The 17484-nt window shown below is 46.3% G+C and overlaps 1 protein-coding gene across 8 annotated transcripts in view; it reads left to right on the top strand.

The window, feature by feature from the left end:
- Positions 1 to 17484, top strand: part of LOC117752581 (C-terminal-binding protein 2) — a 97720-nt gene that overhangs the window by 54246 nt on the left and 25990 nt on the right. The window contains exon 1 of one of the 8 annotated variants that reach the window (XM_034570045.1): positions 13820 to 14699. The exons of 6 other annotated variants lie outside the window; for them this stretch is intronic. In XM_034570045.1, the coding sequence (XP_034425936.1) occupies positions 14678 to 14699 (22 nt within the window). In that variant the 5' untranslated portion in view covers positions 13820 to 14677. Of the gene's footprint in view, positions 1 to 13819; positions 14700 to 17484 lie in introns of those variants that run through there. One more of the 8 variants, XM_034570042.1, reaches the window with a different exon arrangement.

Below are 17484 nucleotides of genomic sequence, written 5' to 3'. Positions count from 1 at the left end.
TTTAACGCATTTGTTTGTTCGTGCTCAGACACAAATTCAATCATTGTCATTTCAGACACTGGGTATGTACATTGAATGGAAATTTCATGAGCTCTGTGCTGTTCTCATTCACATTCTAACATTCTCCTGATCATCTCACAGCGGAGGCAGTGTAAGATATATTGGATTAAGATATTATCACCGAACAACAGCAGCTACAACGCTCACTTACAAAGTCTTAAGACCCAATTTATATTTTAAAAGAGTGATCGCTATGAAAAACGCGAATGTACTGTTGCAAACAATAAGAGTAAACTTCTCATTTTGTTTGTTTTCCAACAGCGGCGTTTCCTTTTTAACTACATTCTTCTTTGAAATGTGTTGTTACCGGCTTCATGAAACACATAATTGTGTTTATTCTTCTGCAGAACCTCTATGTCTCTTGCAAGGTTAATGCAAGTAGTGTGGCAGCTTTTTATGTTCAGCCTACAGTGAGATTCAGTTCTCCAGCTAGGCATCCACATAAAGGGCTTGATTTCTCAGCTCATAACAAGCTGATATATTTCCCTCCTGATGAGAGCTGATGAGCTTAGGGAAGAATTGAATCTTTTTAACCTTCCTTTCAGCCATCTAACCCCGTATCCTGCCTGCCTCTCTAATGGGTCTGTGGGCTGCTGCACTTTTTATATAGAGTAATGACTTTTATGAAGTGGCTTCCCTTCATGTGTTGTCAAGGAAATAAGAAGCGAGGTGCAAGATCCAGAGGAGGGGGAGAGGAGCTCTGGGGGAAGCAGGGTGGGAGGTCCCTTTTTCGAGCTTCATGAAAATATACGCCGCTCTCCAAGGTCACAGTGCCCCCCCCCCACCCCCCCCTCAAATACACTCTAAGCACAACAAGCTCATTTGTATGTAGCTGACATTTGTTGCTTCAGTAACTTCATCTGATAAAGGGGCAGCCCCTTGCAGACGATCGGAAAGCATACGTCTTAATTGTGTGTTGCTAGGCAACCTAGGTTTCAATGGTAATCAGACATGGATAATCTTCACATTTAAGGAAAAGGGGAAAAGTGGAGCCCTGCATGCAGCGTTGCACATTTATTTTGAAACACTTGTTACTCTCTTTACCAGCAGCCATTTTCAGCTTAGTTTGAAAAATGTTTTAAGACACTTAATGAAAGCATTTCTCTTACACCCCTCCCTTCTCTCTGTGAACAGTGCACCTCTCAAGAGACTGCTTCACACTTTTGTGCAAAGGCTCCAGTTCACCAGTGAAGAGCTTCTCTTATTACATGCATGGTGTTTTATGTTCAAACATGCATATTGATGAAAAGCTGACACATTATTCCTTCTGCACATACTGAATAAATTGGTAGTTCTTCCAATAAAACTAGTCGTCCTTTTATCGTCTCACATCAAAGTGTACATTTACACATGGCAGTTGAGGCATCTTCATTTCCATACAGTCGACTTCTTTATTTATTCTGAGAGCAGAAAAGATGTGAGCACAAGTGAAATAGCTGGTGCCTAAAAATATTTCTGTGCAAGTTGCAGGTGGGAGGGCTCCTCTCCACTGGGCGCCGTCTTGGTTGGCTAAAGCCGTAAGTAGCGTCAGTAATGGCATTAAAAGTTTGAGTCGAGCTGAGTTACAACAGTTCCCTTCCACCTATAGCAGGGAGAGCGCCGTGCTGCACTCGCATTGGCCATGGAGATGTCTGTCAGTGGCTCAGGTGGGTGAAGCGACTCTTTCGTGTCACGTGAGGCGGAATAGCCACCTGGCTAGCTAGAGACGTGATTGGCTAGTGGTATGCATGGTGTGCGTGCTCAGTGGATTAACTGAGGTGGACGCTTGCATGTTGTCCACAAATGCCGGCACGTGGTTTCCTTGTGGAGATAATCCGCAGAACATCTTCAGCTGTACTTTTCTGGGCTGCAGCATTAGGAGGCGGGGCGGCGGTGGTGTGTTTGGGGGCAGGGCTCCTAGCTTACAGGAAGGAGAGAGAGTAGAACTTGGCAACAGGGCCTCGCAGCCTTATGGGAGTTGTCAGTTGGCGTTTTCACCTGTATAACTCTGTTTTTCTCGATGACATTGTGCACAGGTTGCATCCACTGCTTGCCGAGAGGCTGATCAAAAACATGGCAGGTCCCTTTTTTCTCTTTTTGACAGGAGGCCATCACCGTTGCGACTAACAGTTATGCAACCTCCCAGTGCACAGCTCCCGTGAGGAGACCGAATGGGATTTTAATTTCCCTGCCTGTGTTTGGAAGGACATCCACGATGATGCATGCCTAATGTCTTCTCAGCCGTCCTTGGCTAAACTGCTTTGTTCAGGTGTCTGACATTGATTTCAGTGTGCACTCTCCTGCCTGTCTTCCACTCGTGTGTATGTGGGTGAGATAGAAAACATTCCCTGTGTGTCAGTGTGGCCTCAGACTGACTCTGGACACATCTGTATTTCTGTGAGAGTTTTAGACACGAGGGAGTTTCTATGTTCACTCTGCTTTTTGATTGTACGAAGGCTTTGATCTAGTGCTTATGTTGCCCAACGTCTGTAACTCGCGACTTGGGATATATACGTGTGTGTTTGTGCTCAGTGCTGCTGCTGCCCCCCCACGATCCTGCCACACACACACACACACACACACACACACACACACACACACACACACACACACACACACACACACACACACACACACACACACACGCATAAATGTCCCTCTCTCAGCAGCAGGAAGTGTTTGTCTCCATCTGAATGTGACAGAACTGACAGCAGGACATGGGGACAAGACCTTAAGTTTCCTCTATCTGTCTCTGTCTTCCTTTGACCAGAACTATATATATATATATATATATATATATATATATATATATATATATATATATATATTTAATATATTCAGAAATTATTTGGGCAGTGGCTCTATTTAAGCAAATTAGCAACCACAATTATTATTATTAAATTAAAAAAATTTAATTTTTTTTTTTTTTACTTTGAAGTAAAATAAGATAAAACCCAACATTTGTACTTATATACATTTTGAAGGTCGAAACTTAAATGTCATGTTCTGGTGTGCAGAGGCAACACAGCCATGAATCACTGCCTTGATGCTTCCTGACTGTGACCCCTGCCTTACTTGTTGTTCTTGACATGCTAACGGGTTATTGCGGAGAGCTAGCGGCTTACGTTACCTGTCTAGGAAAAAGGCTGAGAATTAGGAGTGGGGGAAATCCTAGCGGCCATCTGTGTGTGTGTTTGTATGCGTATGAGTGCTTACGTGTGTGTGTGTGTGTGTGTGTGTGTGTGTGTGTGTGTGTGTGTGTGTGTGTGTGTGTGTGTGTGTGTGTGTGTGTGTGTGTGTGTGTGTGTGTGTGTGTGGATGCTACTATACAGGCAGTGGGAGTCTGTGTCATCCTCACTAATCCCACTGATATGAATGAGTGGAGACAGACGAGAGGTTTCAGCTCATATGGCATCGGTCAGGGGGTTATTCTGGGGATTGGAGCTTCATGACAGTGTAACGTTGCTCATGCATAACAACATGATGCACTTATGACTTGTGTGCATTAAGGTCTGGGTGCTTACAGTGACTATTTTTACATGGAGTCGTGGAGTATGTGTGTCTTTCTCCTGCACATTTAATTTAATACGAAACGGTGACTTTAAGAGTTTTTTCCATCCACCAGATGAACTGTTCAGGAATTGTGACCCTTTGTATACATTCCCTTGCTTTAGGGTGCAGAATATAATCAGACAAGTAAACACTACAAATTTGCAAATGGCTCAGCAGCTTATTTCCCCTTCACTCATTAGCAGCAAACAAAAAAAAGAGTTGAAATGATAATCCTTCATTGTGACAGCCCACTTAAAATAAAACTTGGTTGCCTTTTTAATCCATGTTAAGGATCTTTGTCTTTCTTGTTCTTACATTTTTGTTTCTTTAAAAAAGTCTTAAATTGAATTATCTGAATTCTAGACCCTAAAAAGTCTTAAATATGTTAAAATAGGTCTCATGTACTTTTAGGTAGGGCTTAATTATGTAAACATTTGTTTACTACTATGTTGCAAAATTTGTGTTTATAAGAGAAAGAGATTTATTTAAGAGAAATGTTTTGGCAGCCTGCGTAATTTATGCATGTGTTGTAGTTCTTTCTCAATGATACAGATATTAGCGCCGTAATAAACCTGCATAGAGGGAACGACTATGGACTGTCTCTGCTTGTAGTTTAAGAGATAACACAGTGTTTAAGGGTTATTCTCCACTCAGCTACTTGACCTTATATTCAATTATGGGTAAGTGTAAGTAATTCTGGGACTCTGATATTCCTTCATATCTGTCTTACATTACATAGGTCTTAAATTTCATTCATTATGGTCTTAAAAAGTCTTATATTTAACGTAAACGTGTAGAAACTCTTTTTAAAATATTCTGTTCACCCCTTCACCCTGAAACTAGAAAGTCAGCACTTGGACCTCATCTTCATCATCATCATTTGAAATCTTATGTGCTTTAATGCCAATGCGAAATCAATAAAAAAAAAACCATCTCGGTTCTTAAACTTTCTTACTCTTTACTCCATACTGCAAAGATTGTGTTGTTAAATGTTCACTCTTCACCTCCCGACTCTTAAATGCTTATCTGAACGCAGGCCCTCTGTCATGTGTCTCCAGTTTCTCGAGAACCTGGTAAATGTTACATGAACTATCTGCTGCTCAATCTCCACTTAGCCCTTCGTATTGTTTGTGTCCTCTGGGAAATATGGCCAGGAAAATCTATTTTTCCACTGCACTAGGTTTTTTTTTTTTTATTCCTTTCTCAGAAAACCAAACAAGTGAAAGAAAGAAAATAAATAAGTGTTTTTGAGCCCCATCTTTCTTTTGCCCCTCCCTCGCTGTTTTCTCATGGTTGATCTTTCCAAACCATCGGTTGCGTTCACAGAGGGATTAATGGTTTCTGCGAAGCCGGCCAACGCACGGAGGGAACGGAGCCTTCGAGCGAATGAGGAACAGCTGGTCTCCCCCTGCTTGTGACAGCTCGAGTGTTCGAGTGTGCGTCTTGTGTGCGTGTGCGACAGTAGCATCTGACCTCTGCTCACGGAGGGTCGGAGGCGCTGTCCTTGTCCGTTAGTGAGCATTAAATCTTTAGGTTTTCCTCCCTGTGCTTCTGTTTCTCAGTCAGGGAGGAGTTTATGGTTGAAAAAAAAGTGTTTCTGAATTTTTGAAACTAAACGTCTGGCCGGAGCGGCCAGATACGTAAAAAACATGTTGAATTAATGATCGTAGTTTGACATTTTAATCCAGTTTTGTATTCTTCACACTTATTTGAAGATGAAATTAATTGGATTTGAAACAACCAATTTAAAGTCAAAGGAAGAAGCTACTTCTTTCAGATGTTTTTTTTCTATAGCGAGCTTATTGGAATTTAGCTGCCGTCACAGTGGCTCCTCCACAGGCCTATAGGTCACCACCAAGCACTAATGATGAGGTTACAAGTGTGTGTTTGTGTTTTTATAGGACCCCGAGTGTGTGTGTGCTCATCATGTGACATGTTATGATTGTTTCCTCTCTCTGTATTTCAGCAGATCGCATGTTTATTCTACTAGTCGCCTCCGTCCCGTGGCTGTATTGTCTACAGGAACACGGCGATGCAAGCACATTGCTCGCATTGTAAGAATGGCAGCACTTTGGTATAATCTCCCTAATTATCTGTCGTCGACGCTGCCGTATATTATTCCATTCTCCACGGCAGCTGGGGAGGAGATTGGTTTTATGCACGTCGACCGGCAACAGCTGCATCCACTAAAACAGACAACTACCTCTGCACACCTCCCCGGTCCTCCCTTCTTTTTTGTCTCCCTCCCTCCCCCTTTGTCTCCCCCTCCCTCAGTGGTGGGCAGGTCACCCTGAATTATTCATCAGTGTGAAATGAAAAAGCTCATGGATATTGAATATCCCCTCTGAAGTGGTGGCCAACATTGTGTGTGTGTGTGTGTGTGTGTGTGTGTGTGTGTGTGTGTGTGTGTGTGTGTGTGTGTGTGTGTGTGTGTGTGTGTGTGTGTGTGTGTGTGTGTGTGTGTGTGTGTGTGTGTGTGTGTGTGTGTGTTCCTCTTTCTCTTCTTCATTTTTCTTCTCCTCCAGCTGAAAAGAGTAAAGAGCGGCAGATCTCATTGCAAGGGTATTTCAAAGGTTAACCGATTGCTTTAGCTTGCTCACATATTTACTTTCTTCTATGGCCAGTGAGGAGGGGGTGGAGGGGCCAGGGATGAAGGATGAAAAAGAAAAGGAATAAACAAGGTAGAACAGTATTATGTGTTCCTTTTTCTCCTGAAAGAACTACGATGGTCTGACCACCGTAGTGGGTTGTCTTGTTGTGTTGCCGCCGCTCACTCGCCACCTTTTTCTTGTTGCATCTTTCAAGGCCCTGTTCATTCTTGGAACGAGTGCGCCTGTGGTCGCCTGTGGTCGTCCCGATCGACCGGTTGTCACTCGTTCTCCCACGCGGCCCACTGTGTTTTCTCCATTGTCCCTCTGCCTCGTCTTTTGTCCTGCGGTTTGATCTGCGGTCGGCGCTGCAAATCAATGCTGCTGGGTGCCATTCGTTTAGCTCGGCGGCCAACAAACACAGCAGGGACCCTCGGAACATCTCCCGTGTGAGGACATATACAATGGGCTGCGAGGATAAGGAGGAAAAAACACCTTCAAGCATCAGAGCTCTGTTGTGCGTTTTTTAATATTTTGTATACATCTTTAGGACACTTTTAGACACATTACAATATTTCTGTGTCCACCATTTGCTGGCTTTAGTGTTTTTATGTGTCTAGTGAGCAAACTGAATGCCGTTTCCCTGAAGGACGAAGACTGAAAAAGGCCTCCTTAATGCCAGAGAGCTGAAGCTAAGATGTTGAATAAATAAAGGGAATAAAAGCTGCCTCCCTCAGTATGTTGTACATGCTAATTGGTTAGTTTTTGTTCATTCTATGATATTTGAAGCTACATTTGCGCCTGGTGTCCACATTACCTCAAATTGCTGCTTTTGGAAACACTGCTAGGCCTGTTTCAGTTCAAAAAGGCTGGGTATGCATTTTAGTCTGGACAAGCAGAAACCTCTGGAAACAATGACACAGACACCCACGTTGGCTTCCTGACTCGATCTTATCAGGCACCACTCGACACCGAGTGCTGAATGAAGCATGGATAATGAATTACAAGCATTGTTAACCCTCACTTTTAGTAACGGCTCCACCTCGTCGTTGGTTCAAGCAAAGAAATCCCCCGGTCTTAGGCTGCATCCGTACGACTTCGTTTTCATTTGAAAACCTTTCAACTCCGCTACGGAGCCGCTAAAATGGAGAAGTTTTAAAACGATGACGTAGACACGAACCATCGCTTGCTGATTGGATCTTTTTCGGGCCAAGACAAAGCTTTTGCTGATTCGTCAGGCTACTATCACATGACCCCCTCCTGGAAGGAAACAACTGGTATTAGCCTCGACTACCAGTGTAGAACAGCCACTTAACTAACAGCTTAACTAAATTCTGAATTGTACAATCATACAACTGCTTTCAAACGAGACATTTTTCTGCTCTGTTTTCAGCCCTACAAGGCACGCACATGTCCAAACACTTTGGAGGTCGTTTTGGTTTGAAAACGCTGTTGTTAAACGAAAACCTTGTAGTATAGATGTAGCAAGAGTATTTTCTGCAACTTAGCAACTAACTGCAAAGTAGACGGACTGCTTCCTGTTTACACCTGCACACACATGAACAGTGTACACGAGCGCAGCCTGAACATAGCCTGAGAGAACACAGAGCACTGACCCTGCCACTCTCCCTCTCTTTCTCATTGTCCATTAGGCCCTCTACCCATTACAGTCCTTATTTCTCCATTCCCAGTTTCTACTGCAGCATAGAAGCCATACAAAAAAAAACAAATGTGCCTCCAGGAAGCAGCCGGGGGTTTAACTCTTGGCTGCTAACCTTTTCCAAATCTCTTCTTCACTGACAATTGGAAAGGGGGGGGGGGGGGGGGGCTGTTTTATTTTCCTATGAATAAGTCAAATTATTTGTCTTCCAGGAAACTGTTTTTTAAGCTCTCTATTCCTTTTATTTTGAAAACATCTCATTACCCTGAGGCAATTGCACTTAAGGTTAAATGAGTGCATCAGCTGATAGCGTACAGGGAGCAGGAAGGTGTCAGGTGTTCCAGGTGTCGAATGGAGTTACAAAACTCCAGTTACAGTGGGTTTTGGGGTGTTGTGGGTAAAGGGAGGGGGGGCTTCTCAGAGGAAGTGTGAAATATCATCTGCCATGGTGCAGGGAGGAGGACGAGTAAGTCGCTGGGAGTTTCTTTTCAGAGGGTGTAGGAGATGAAACGGACGGGGGGTGGATGATGATGATGATGGAAATGGCTGTAACTCTTCAGCAAAGTGAGCTTTAAAAGGCTGTAAGTGGACACCTCATAGTATCTGATGGCTGACTCCTGGCTGACAAGACCCTGCGACCCTGGTGTATTTATCGTAATGGAGCACAGCTGGGCCGCAGCTTCGATGGGTTAATAGCCATGTGACAGCTTCAGGGGGGGGGGGGAGCAGGAGGCGTTGTGTGTGTCCGTGTGTGTGTGTGCATTTTATTTACTTGTACTCTCCGCTGAGTGGCATGCAGGGGCCACACTTGGGAGGGTGGGACTCTCTGCTGCGTCTCCACTCTCCCTGCCAGGCCAGATGGCTCCTGTCACTGAAAGAGAGGGAGGAGCGATGGAAGGAAAAGGGGGAAGGAGGGAGTTCCGAGTCGCCCTTAACAGCGCCAGAGTGGCCCGTCCCCAGAGCCACCACATCTGGAGACCACCTGCAGCTGGCTCGCCCCGCTTCCCCCATCCCCGTCGCTTTCCCTCGCACACAAATTCACTTTCTCGCCCTTGTTTTTCCAGATGGGGGAGGTGAAGGCGTGGCAGCGGAGTGTTTGGTCAGGCTGTGATTTGTGCCCATGTTTCAGCAACTTTAGTGCGTCTCTGCCAAGGGTGGAGGAGGAGGAGGAGGAGGAATGAGGGGGTGGCGCCGCCGCCGCCGCGTGAAGGGGCGATGGGAAGAGGAGGTGGTGGCAGCAGCAGCAGCGGCGGCAGTGGTGGTGTGAAAGCATAGCAAAATATCATTTTATTTTATGACCGCACCAGCCTCAGAGAGTTGTGGGTTTTGTGTTCGGTGTATTTCTCTTTTTCTTTTATTCCTCCCCAAGTAAAAAGGCAGAGTGAGAATGTCCGCTTTCTTTTCTTTTCCTCGCTGTAGCTGAAACTGATCCAGAGACCACAGAGGGGCTGTTTCTGCCTGGAAAATAAAGCCTGCCTGCCCTCCTTGGCTCCCCCCAAATAAAATACTCTCATTTGCATTCCCATGCTGTAATTTAGACCTCTCTCTCTCTCTCTCTCTGTCTCTCTCTCTCTCTCTCTCTCTCTCTCTTTCCCTATCTGTCTGTCCCTCATCCTCGCATCTTTTCAGGCCCCAGTCCTTGTGGTTCCGCAGGGGTTGGAACGTGGGAGGGGAACAGAGGAGGGGAGGCAGAGAAAACAAAAGCAGAGAGGCAGTGTTGACTCAGGGTTGTTATCTGGACCGCTGTTGAGGGGGTGGGGGCTCTTGTGTGTGTGTGTGTGTGTGTTTGCGACTATATGTGTGTGTCTGCTTACATGCCTTGAGGTGGGGGGCGGTTATTTGCCCTGGCTGCTGCCACGGCAGGTGCCTCTCAGTGGATAAACCTGGGCCTCCTAAATAAATATTCACCGTAGGGAAATTAGACTTGCTTTAGAAAAAGCTACACTACTTCTGCTCCCTTTGCCTCCCTGTCTCCGCCTCTTGTCACACTAAGCATGTCCAGTCCATTGAGAATCAGCCGTCTTACTCACAAACCCCGAAAAAGAAGCATCGCCGAGCATGAAGAACAAGAAAAATGTCTGTTGAATGTTTAATGGAACAAAATGATGAATGTTTATTTAAAGCTGAGGAGGAGCGATCGCTGCTGATATTTTTGGTGAGATGCAGTCACAGCTTGTTTCCCCCGTGGTTTCAACTCTTAAACTAAGTTGTTGAACGAACAAACATGACCTTTGGATAAGACTATATTGCATTATTCATTCCCTGCGCATAAAGTGTGGAGTGCATATAGAAAACCTTGCCTGTATGGAAGAGTTGCCCACTTAGCATTTAACATAGCGTCCTCCACTAATAGTTTCCTTTCCCGTCTAGATGAGTTGCCTAGCTCCAAATCAGAAATAGCATCTGTCCATTCTAAGATACCTGTAAACTCATATCACTTGACCACACACTGGGCATGTACACAGAGCAGATTGTCCACTCTGCAGTTGGTTGCTTAGGTGCAGAAAATTGGACAAGGGATTTCTTTTTCCTGGAGCGAAAACAAAGTGAACCTGCTCGGGTCAGCGACGCTTGTAATATCTTATCCATGTTGGATAAGATAAAGGCATTTTCAAACCTATCGTTTGCAAATCGGTGGATAATAATTATTTGTTTCTAGTCCTGGTCTGACCTTTGGTTTTATGCAAAGTGTACAAGGCTGTGGCAGCCATTCAGCTCAAACTGCACCCTGTGGTTGAGTCAGACCAAGGTCGGATCATGTTCTCACCACAAACTAACAACTCCAGAATTTGTTTGTGATCGGACTGAGACCACTTCCAAGGGTCTTGGTGTGGTCCTGTGGAGCACAACTGCTGCTTTCAGATCTGGGCCAACAAATTGTACCGAAGGGAAACATGAACAAGAGTCTGATTCTGCTAAACTGGACAGCGCAGGTTTGAAAATGCTGTAATACCATTTCCTGCTAAGTTGAAAACAGCAGTAATGCAACACAAGACAGAGTCAAGAAAAAAATCCAAAACAAAGGAAAACTCTAGGCTACAACTGCTCGTGTGCTGACCCGAGTCCAGCATCTGAAGCGGACCCCTGGATCTCTGGTCTTAATGTGGTCAGCCGAAGCCTCGTCTCCAGGCGGCGGCAGGTTGGCTCGCTCTACCACTTGCTTTTCTAAAGAATCCCTTTAAGTGCTTTAGGGGGATTTAACAGGCTTCTACATCCAGGAGCCCAGTTCCAGCGCTTACAGGAAAAGGGCGCTTGCAGTATAAATATGATGGTTAAAGAAGAGGGCTCCCTCTCAAAGCTAAATCCACATGGACTGTACGGAGGCTCGTGGCCATTTGTTGGGTCTTCTAGAGCATGACCGCTGCTCTTGATGGCTCACTGTGCTAAAGGTCAGGGCTTAAAGAAGTTGTGCGGCAGAAGGGAGATGGGAGGTGTGGACTGTGAATAACTCATTGAAGCGAAAAATGCACTGTTGTGTTTAGAAATGGAAAATCCTTCTTAGGAAAACCATCACTTTGCCTAATCTGTTGTAGTACTATAAAACGTAAAATATAAAAAAAAATGATATGATTAATTACAAATTTTAATTACAGAGTATATCTAACGTGTCTTTAAAATTGGGTTTTCTTCGAATTTTGATTTTTAAATTAATGCTTTTGGTAGACAAATTTTAAAATGGTGAGTTTTTTCTTCACTGGTTTGTACATCAGACTGTTGTGTTAACTGTGTGTGTGTGTGTACTTACGCTCAAAGGCGTGGTTGCAGCTTTGGCAACAGTGGCTGAGGGGCGAACAGATGTAGCCTTCAGCACTGGTTTAGACCCAAGCCTGGCTGCTCTACATCTGAAAGAGGAAGTGTGTGTTTGTGTGTGTTCGCGTGTGTGCGTGTTGGTGTGTATGTGTGGGGGGGGACCTGCTGTGCCAATCTGTTCTCATTAGTGTTTACTCGCCCCCTCCAAACGTGTAACGACATGCACGTCAACTGCTGGAGTCAGGAGCACATATATATCTATCTGTTAGTTTGCACCAGGCCTGTGTCTGCATGTGACCCGTCCCCTCTGTACGGCCATGTTTTTTTTTCTTTTTCATTGAGATCCACTTCTTTCTGGATTCAGCAGCATCTGATTGTCAGCCACGGCACCAGCAGCAGAACCTCTGCCCCTGTTGGGATTTGCGAACTTGTGACGACGAGAATCAACAAAGACAAATACATGAAAATTTTACTTAAGTACAATAAAGTAGCAAATGTACCAGATTTGGTCTTTTCAGGCAGCACTTGCCTTCAGGCTATTTATTTAATGTTCTGACTGCCTGTTTCAAAAGTTACCAATATTGAATCATCTGATTTCTAGTACACAAATATGTCCATGTAGTTAAATATTTACTCATCAGTAATTTTGTTTAATTTATCAGAATTATTTTAACATTATTTCAACAAGAAAGTCACAACATAAAAAGAAATGTGATAATTCAGCCTTTCTGGGCCTGGTAATGAAACGATCCTGGAGGGAGTGAGCACAAGCTTCTACCTGTGAACCGAGCAGCTCAAGTTGGATATAATCTTTAACTACTTTCAACACAGCTCACTATTATTTGACCTTTTGACCTGTGGAGTGAGCTGAAGTCAACAGTGGCCATTCATGAAATCTGTGGTGTTCTCTTGATATGCCCCTTCTTCTTCTTCTTCTTCTTCTTCTTCTTCATAAAATATCCTCCACCTCACAGAACGGCTCTTTCTTTTTCAGAAGCTCTGATCTGCCACGTTTCATAATAACATATTGCTGTCAGTCAGCAACCCCCCCGCAACTCCCTCCGCCTGCACATCCTCTAATGTTATTGAAGAGAGAAAGATCAGAGGGGCAGCCGTATCCCCACACTCCATCAAGAGTGTGTGTGTACGTACGTCTGCGGGAGTGTGTGTCTGGCCGACTGGCAGGAAGTGGGGGCTGCTGCTTTGATGGTCATACTCCCTCAGATGTGTCATTGCTACAGACAGTGGCTCGGCTGACACACCGTGTCTCCTCTTGTTGGGCTCTCGCCGCTGAGAAACAGCAGCACTCACACACACACACACACACACACACACATTTGAAGTAGATACACACAATTATTATATACGAAGAAAAGAGAAGTGTACACAGGGGATGGATACATCCACCCAACCACCCAATGAGCCAAAACTGCTTGGGCAGGTCCACCTTTCCACTTTACTGTCAGTGATAATCGGCTCTGGCGTGTGACCATGCCATGGCTCTTTGTCTATTGGTTGCGCCTGTCATGCAGCCGATGAGGTGTGTGCATGCGTGTGTATTCATGTGTGTGCCGTTGCGGTGCTCCGTCCACGCTGCGGAGTTGCGAGGAGGCTCCGATTACATTGTTATGCTAAACAGGGTGTTTTCAGCTACTCATCGTCCTCGCAGCCATTCAGCGGAGCGATCTGTCAGTTTGCCCCCCCCCCCCTCTCTCTCTCCTGCCTCCCCCCCATCCAGGGAACAAACTGTGAACTTAACACACTCTCGCCCCTGATGACTTCCCTGATGGTGCGAAAAACAGCCAAGTCCACAGCTGTAATGTTATTGCTGGAGTGTCCTGAATGTTGCATTGTTCCTCTGGTTTTGTGTGTCTGTGTGTGTGTGTGTGTGTGTGTGTGTGTGTGTGTGTGTGTTGCATGTTCAGAGGGAGGGAGTGGGTGTGAGTGAGCATGTCACTATTCCAATCTCTTCCTGGTAACCCGCAAAAATGCCAGGGTGGGGTGTTGTGTGTATGTGTGTGTGTGTGTGTGTCATTGGGGTGTTTAGGTCTTGGTCTAGAAAAAAGTGGAAAAAGCTAATAATCATGAGGGAGAGAGAGGTGAGGAGGGGAAGCAAAAGAGAGAGAGAGAGTGTGTGTGTTTGAGAAAGAGGGGGAGAGGGGGGGGGGTCTTAAAACACTGTGGAGTCCAGATCAGAAATAAAACATAAAAAGGGGAGAAGGAAGGAGGAGGGAAAAAGGAGGAGGGATTGTGCTCGAGTGTGTTGTGTGTGTGTGTGTGTGTGTGTGCAGATCCTATGAAGTGAACGGCAGCCGGGGAGTAAATTGTGCAAGCCCACAGAGCTCAGCTCCGCATGTTCGAGCTGGCACTTTTGATTTAGACCATTTTTTTTTTCTTCTTCTTCTGCCGCACGATCTTTTTCGCTGCCCCTCCTGGTTTATTATCAGCTCGAGACAAAGGCGGGAGAAAAGAGCTAAAGGGAGAGAGACAGAGAGAGAGAGAGAGAGAGAGAGAGAGAGAGAGAGACGCAGAGTGAATAGATGTTGCGCAGCTACCAGCGGAGGAAGCAGCGGAGAGAGTTTCCAGCCATCGTCCTCCGCGACCGCAGCGTTTTCTTCCTGGGAGATTAAAAAAATATATATAAAGGACAAAAGCATCTCCCCCGCCTCCTCCGACCCGCCGCCATCCGAGCACCGGCCTGCACGTTGCTCCGTGCGTGCGTGCGCGCGTGGTGCGTGTCTGCGTGTGTGTGTGCGCGCACACAAGGAACGCCGCCGGTGTGTGTTGCTTTTCTTCCAGCCCTCACAGGCATGGTCTGACGATGATGCAGCCGGGGGCTTAGTGAGAGCTTGCGCCGCAAAAACCCCTTCCCCTCACCAACAAGGCCAGATCAAGAGGAGCAACTCCGGGGGAGGGGGAGGGGGGGGCTGAAGGAGTATTGGAGGAGGAGAAAAAGAGCGAGCGGGGGGGGGGGGGATACCCTCCTTGGATTATTGCGGAGGGTCTTCCAACCTTTCTTTTTTTTTAAAAATATTTTTTCTCCACTCGCATCAATCCTCGCTGAAATGCATAGTTTCTAAGCCGAAGAATGTGGAGACAACATTTTCCAGGCAAGCAGCATGTTTCCTGTTTTCTTTTCCTGATGTCTAATAAAGTCTGGCATGTGGGAGGTGGGAGGGAGGGAGGGAGGGAGGTGGACACAGGAGGGGGGGGGGAGTATGGATAAGAGGAGGGAAGAAGGAGTGAGTGAGTGAGTGAGTGTGTGTGTGTGTGTGTGTGTGTTGTGTGGTTGGTAAGGTAGGTGAGTAGTCCAACTGTACTGTCATTTCCAGGTCCGCCCGTCCGGTGCTGCTGTACTTGGCTCCGTCTTTTCTCGCTCCCTCTGCGGTTCTTCGGGCTCTTGAGCGAGCTCTGTAGCTCGTGGCAACGCCGGGAGAATAAAAGAGCGGGAAAACGGAGAGGGAGGGGATGGAATGGGAGGGCCCGGCGTGGTTGTGCCATGGATGCTGCTGACACCCGCTTTTGTCCCGTGCTGCTGGAAGTGCGGGCCCGGCCCATCCGTGCACACACAGAGGGCACCATTTAAAACAGGCATGCGCTCATTTTCTTGGCAGGGGATGGATTGGTGTGGCGGGTAGCCGGGTGGTGACAGGGGTGGGGCACTGGCAGCGCAGGACAAGTGGCCTTTGTGTGCTACTTTTGGGGGAAGTAAAGGGAGGGAATGGCAGGGAGGAGGCTTGCCAACAAAGGGTGCTTATACCCACCCCCCCCTCGCCCGCTCCATGCAACCTCTACAACTCATGCAGTGACCTCGGGTTGTCACAGGCAGATGAAGGGTGTGTGTGTGTGTGTGTGAGCGAGGAAAGTAGTAAATGAGTAATTCAGCCTCAGTAAAGCAGAAGTACAGACTCTGGCAGAGTGCCACATGCAGAGGGAGCAAACTACAGCGTGGAAAACAAAGTATTGTTTGACCCGATGGCACATCTGTGTATTGTGCCAAGCCTCTCTGTTACTCCACAGTCAAACTCCAGGCACTCGGCCAAGGGTTGTGAGTGGGTTCTTATTCGTTGTTCCACAGATTACACACAGTTATTGACAGTATGAATCTAGTACAGAATCTGCTCATTTAATCAATTTTTCAAGTAGAGCGTTTTTCAGATGTGAACTCCGTAAAATGCCCCGACTAGAATTTGAAAGTTTGTCTTTCACATATGAAGAACGTAGTAGGAGATTGTCCAGGTCAGACGAGTTCACAACAACGGGGAAATGTCCAGAACGCTCAGGCGAGTGGTAATGTCTGGATCGAGCCTGCACGAGGGCCGTACCTGACGTATTAATTCCACTGCTGGAATCAAATTTTTTGGTCTAGAGTACATCCAACACTGGAGTAGACCCTCATCGCCGAAAGCTCCAGAATCTCGTTGTCTTTCCAAATCGGCATCTTCATCTGCAGCTTCTTTGTGTAGGGCTGCTCTTTTTTTTAATCCTGCGAGATGTTTGTATTCTTTTTGCGTCTGTCGCGTGTTTTCACGGCATCAACACACCCGCTCACTCACAGTGAGTTTTCCGGACACTTTCCTGCCATATTCTCACATGGGCTCACTCGGACATATTACAAAGGGGCTGGCAGTAAAAGTTCTGGAAAGTATTGTGATTTTTGTGTTCTAACAGAAAAAATATCATGAAATGTCTGGACCACGCTCTATTTCTGAAAGCCGCTTAACAAGAGCTGTCTAACCTACTTCGTCATATCTTAATTTTAGCGGAGGTCCAATTCAGATTTCACATTAGCTTACAATAATGTAGTTAACAGGGTAAACATGTTTCCACTGACACTAGCAATTAGCCATCAGCGAGGTTGTTCGTCCTCTGTTGCTCCCTCTGACCTCCAAACTCCGCCAGTTGACTCGTGAATGCAGAGTGATGTCAGAGGATTTTTTTCCATGTATTTCGCAAATTATCTTTGGCTGAGCACAGATGCCAAATTGCAGCACATTAAGCAGACTCCAGCCAAGTTTTAACTTGGCCTTTGGGCAACCAACTTGGAGACTTTTTTCGTTAATTAGCTACAGCTGATATCATCTACTGCCAGCAATGTTTGCCATTTCAGATGTCGGCGTTTAGAGATGATTTATTGTGAGAGGCCCGTGACCTGAGCGTTTTGTAGATTCATCTTTGGTGATAATTTGATTTGTCAGCTAATTCAGCTGCTCGGCCAAACCGAAATCTGATCCAGTGGAACTGGCTGTCAGAGCTAAACCCTATAGACAAAACATCTGAGCGTCAGATCTACGGTAAAACTCCACCCACTCCTCCATGGGCAGGTTCCTCCACCCGCACACTGCCGCCTCCTGTTTGACTGCACGGCTGCCTGTGTTAACTGGGGTAAGGAGGTGGGTCAGGTTTCAGCGCAGTGCTATTGGCGGTCAGCAGCAGCAGCAGCAGCAGCCGATCCTTGTTGTCAGGAAGGAGCCACCTGCAAACCGCAGCTTGGGGTTGCTAGGTAACCGGTGGCAGCAGATGATGATAGTATGGTGGAGGCCTTGTCTAGTCTCCCATTACCACTTAAGTGGCGACTCCTCTTCTCTCCTCACATTTTATTCTTTTCCTCCACTCCTGACCACAACAACACTGCGCTTCCCTGTTCTCCTCTGGTCCCTCCTCGCCTCACTGGAGGCAACATAACACCAGCAGCAGAGGCCAGTGGTAGGAAGAGAATCCCAGCTCCCTTCACCACATAATGGAAACTCTGGCCTCATCTCCCGGTGCGGCGCTCTGCTGCGTCCTGCTGCCAGACTCTGACTAAGTGTTGCTGGCTCAGGAACTGCAGCCTCCATCCCGCACTGAGTTTGGGTTCCACGAGCTTTTGTCTGAAGCACTGGTTCTGGAACTAGA

This window comes from Hippoglossus hippoglossus, chromosome 19 (assembly GCF_009819705.1).
Source record: "Hippoglossus hippoglossus isolate fHipHip1 chromosome 19, fHipHip1.pri, whole genome shotgun sequence".
NCBI classification, from domain to species: Eukaryota; Metazoa; Chordata; class Actinopteri; order Pleuronectiformes; family Pleuronectidae; genus Hippoglossus; species Hippoglossus hippoglossus.
Note: the sequence above shows the minus strand (reverse complement) of the source record. Positions and strands in the feature narration are given on the sequence as shown.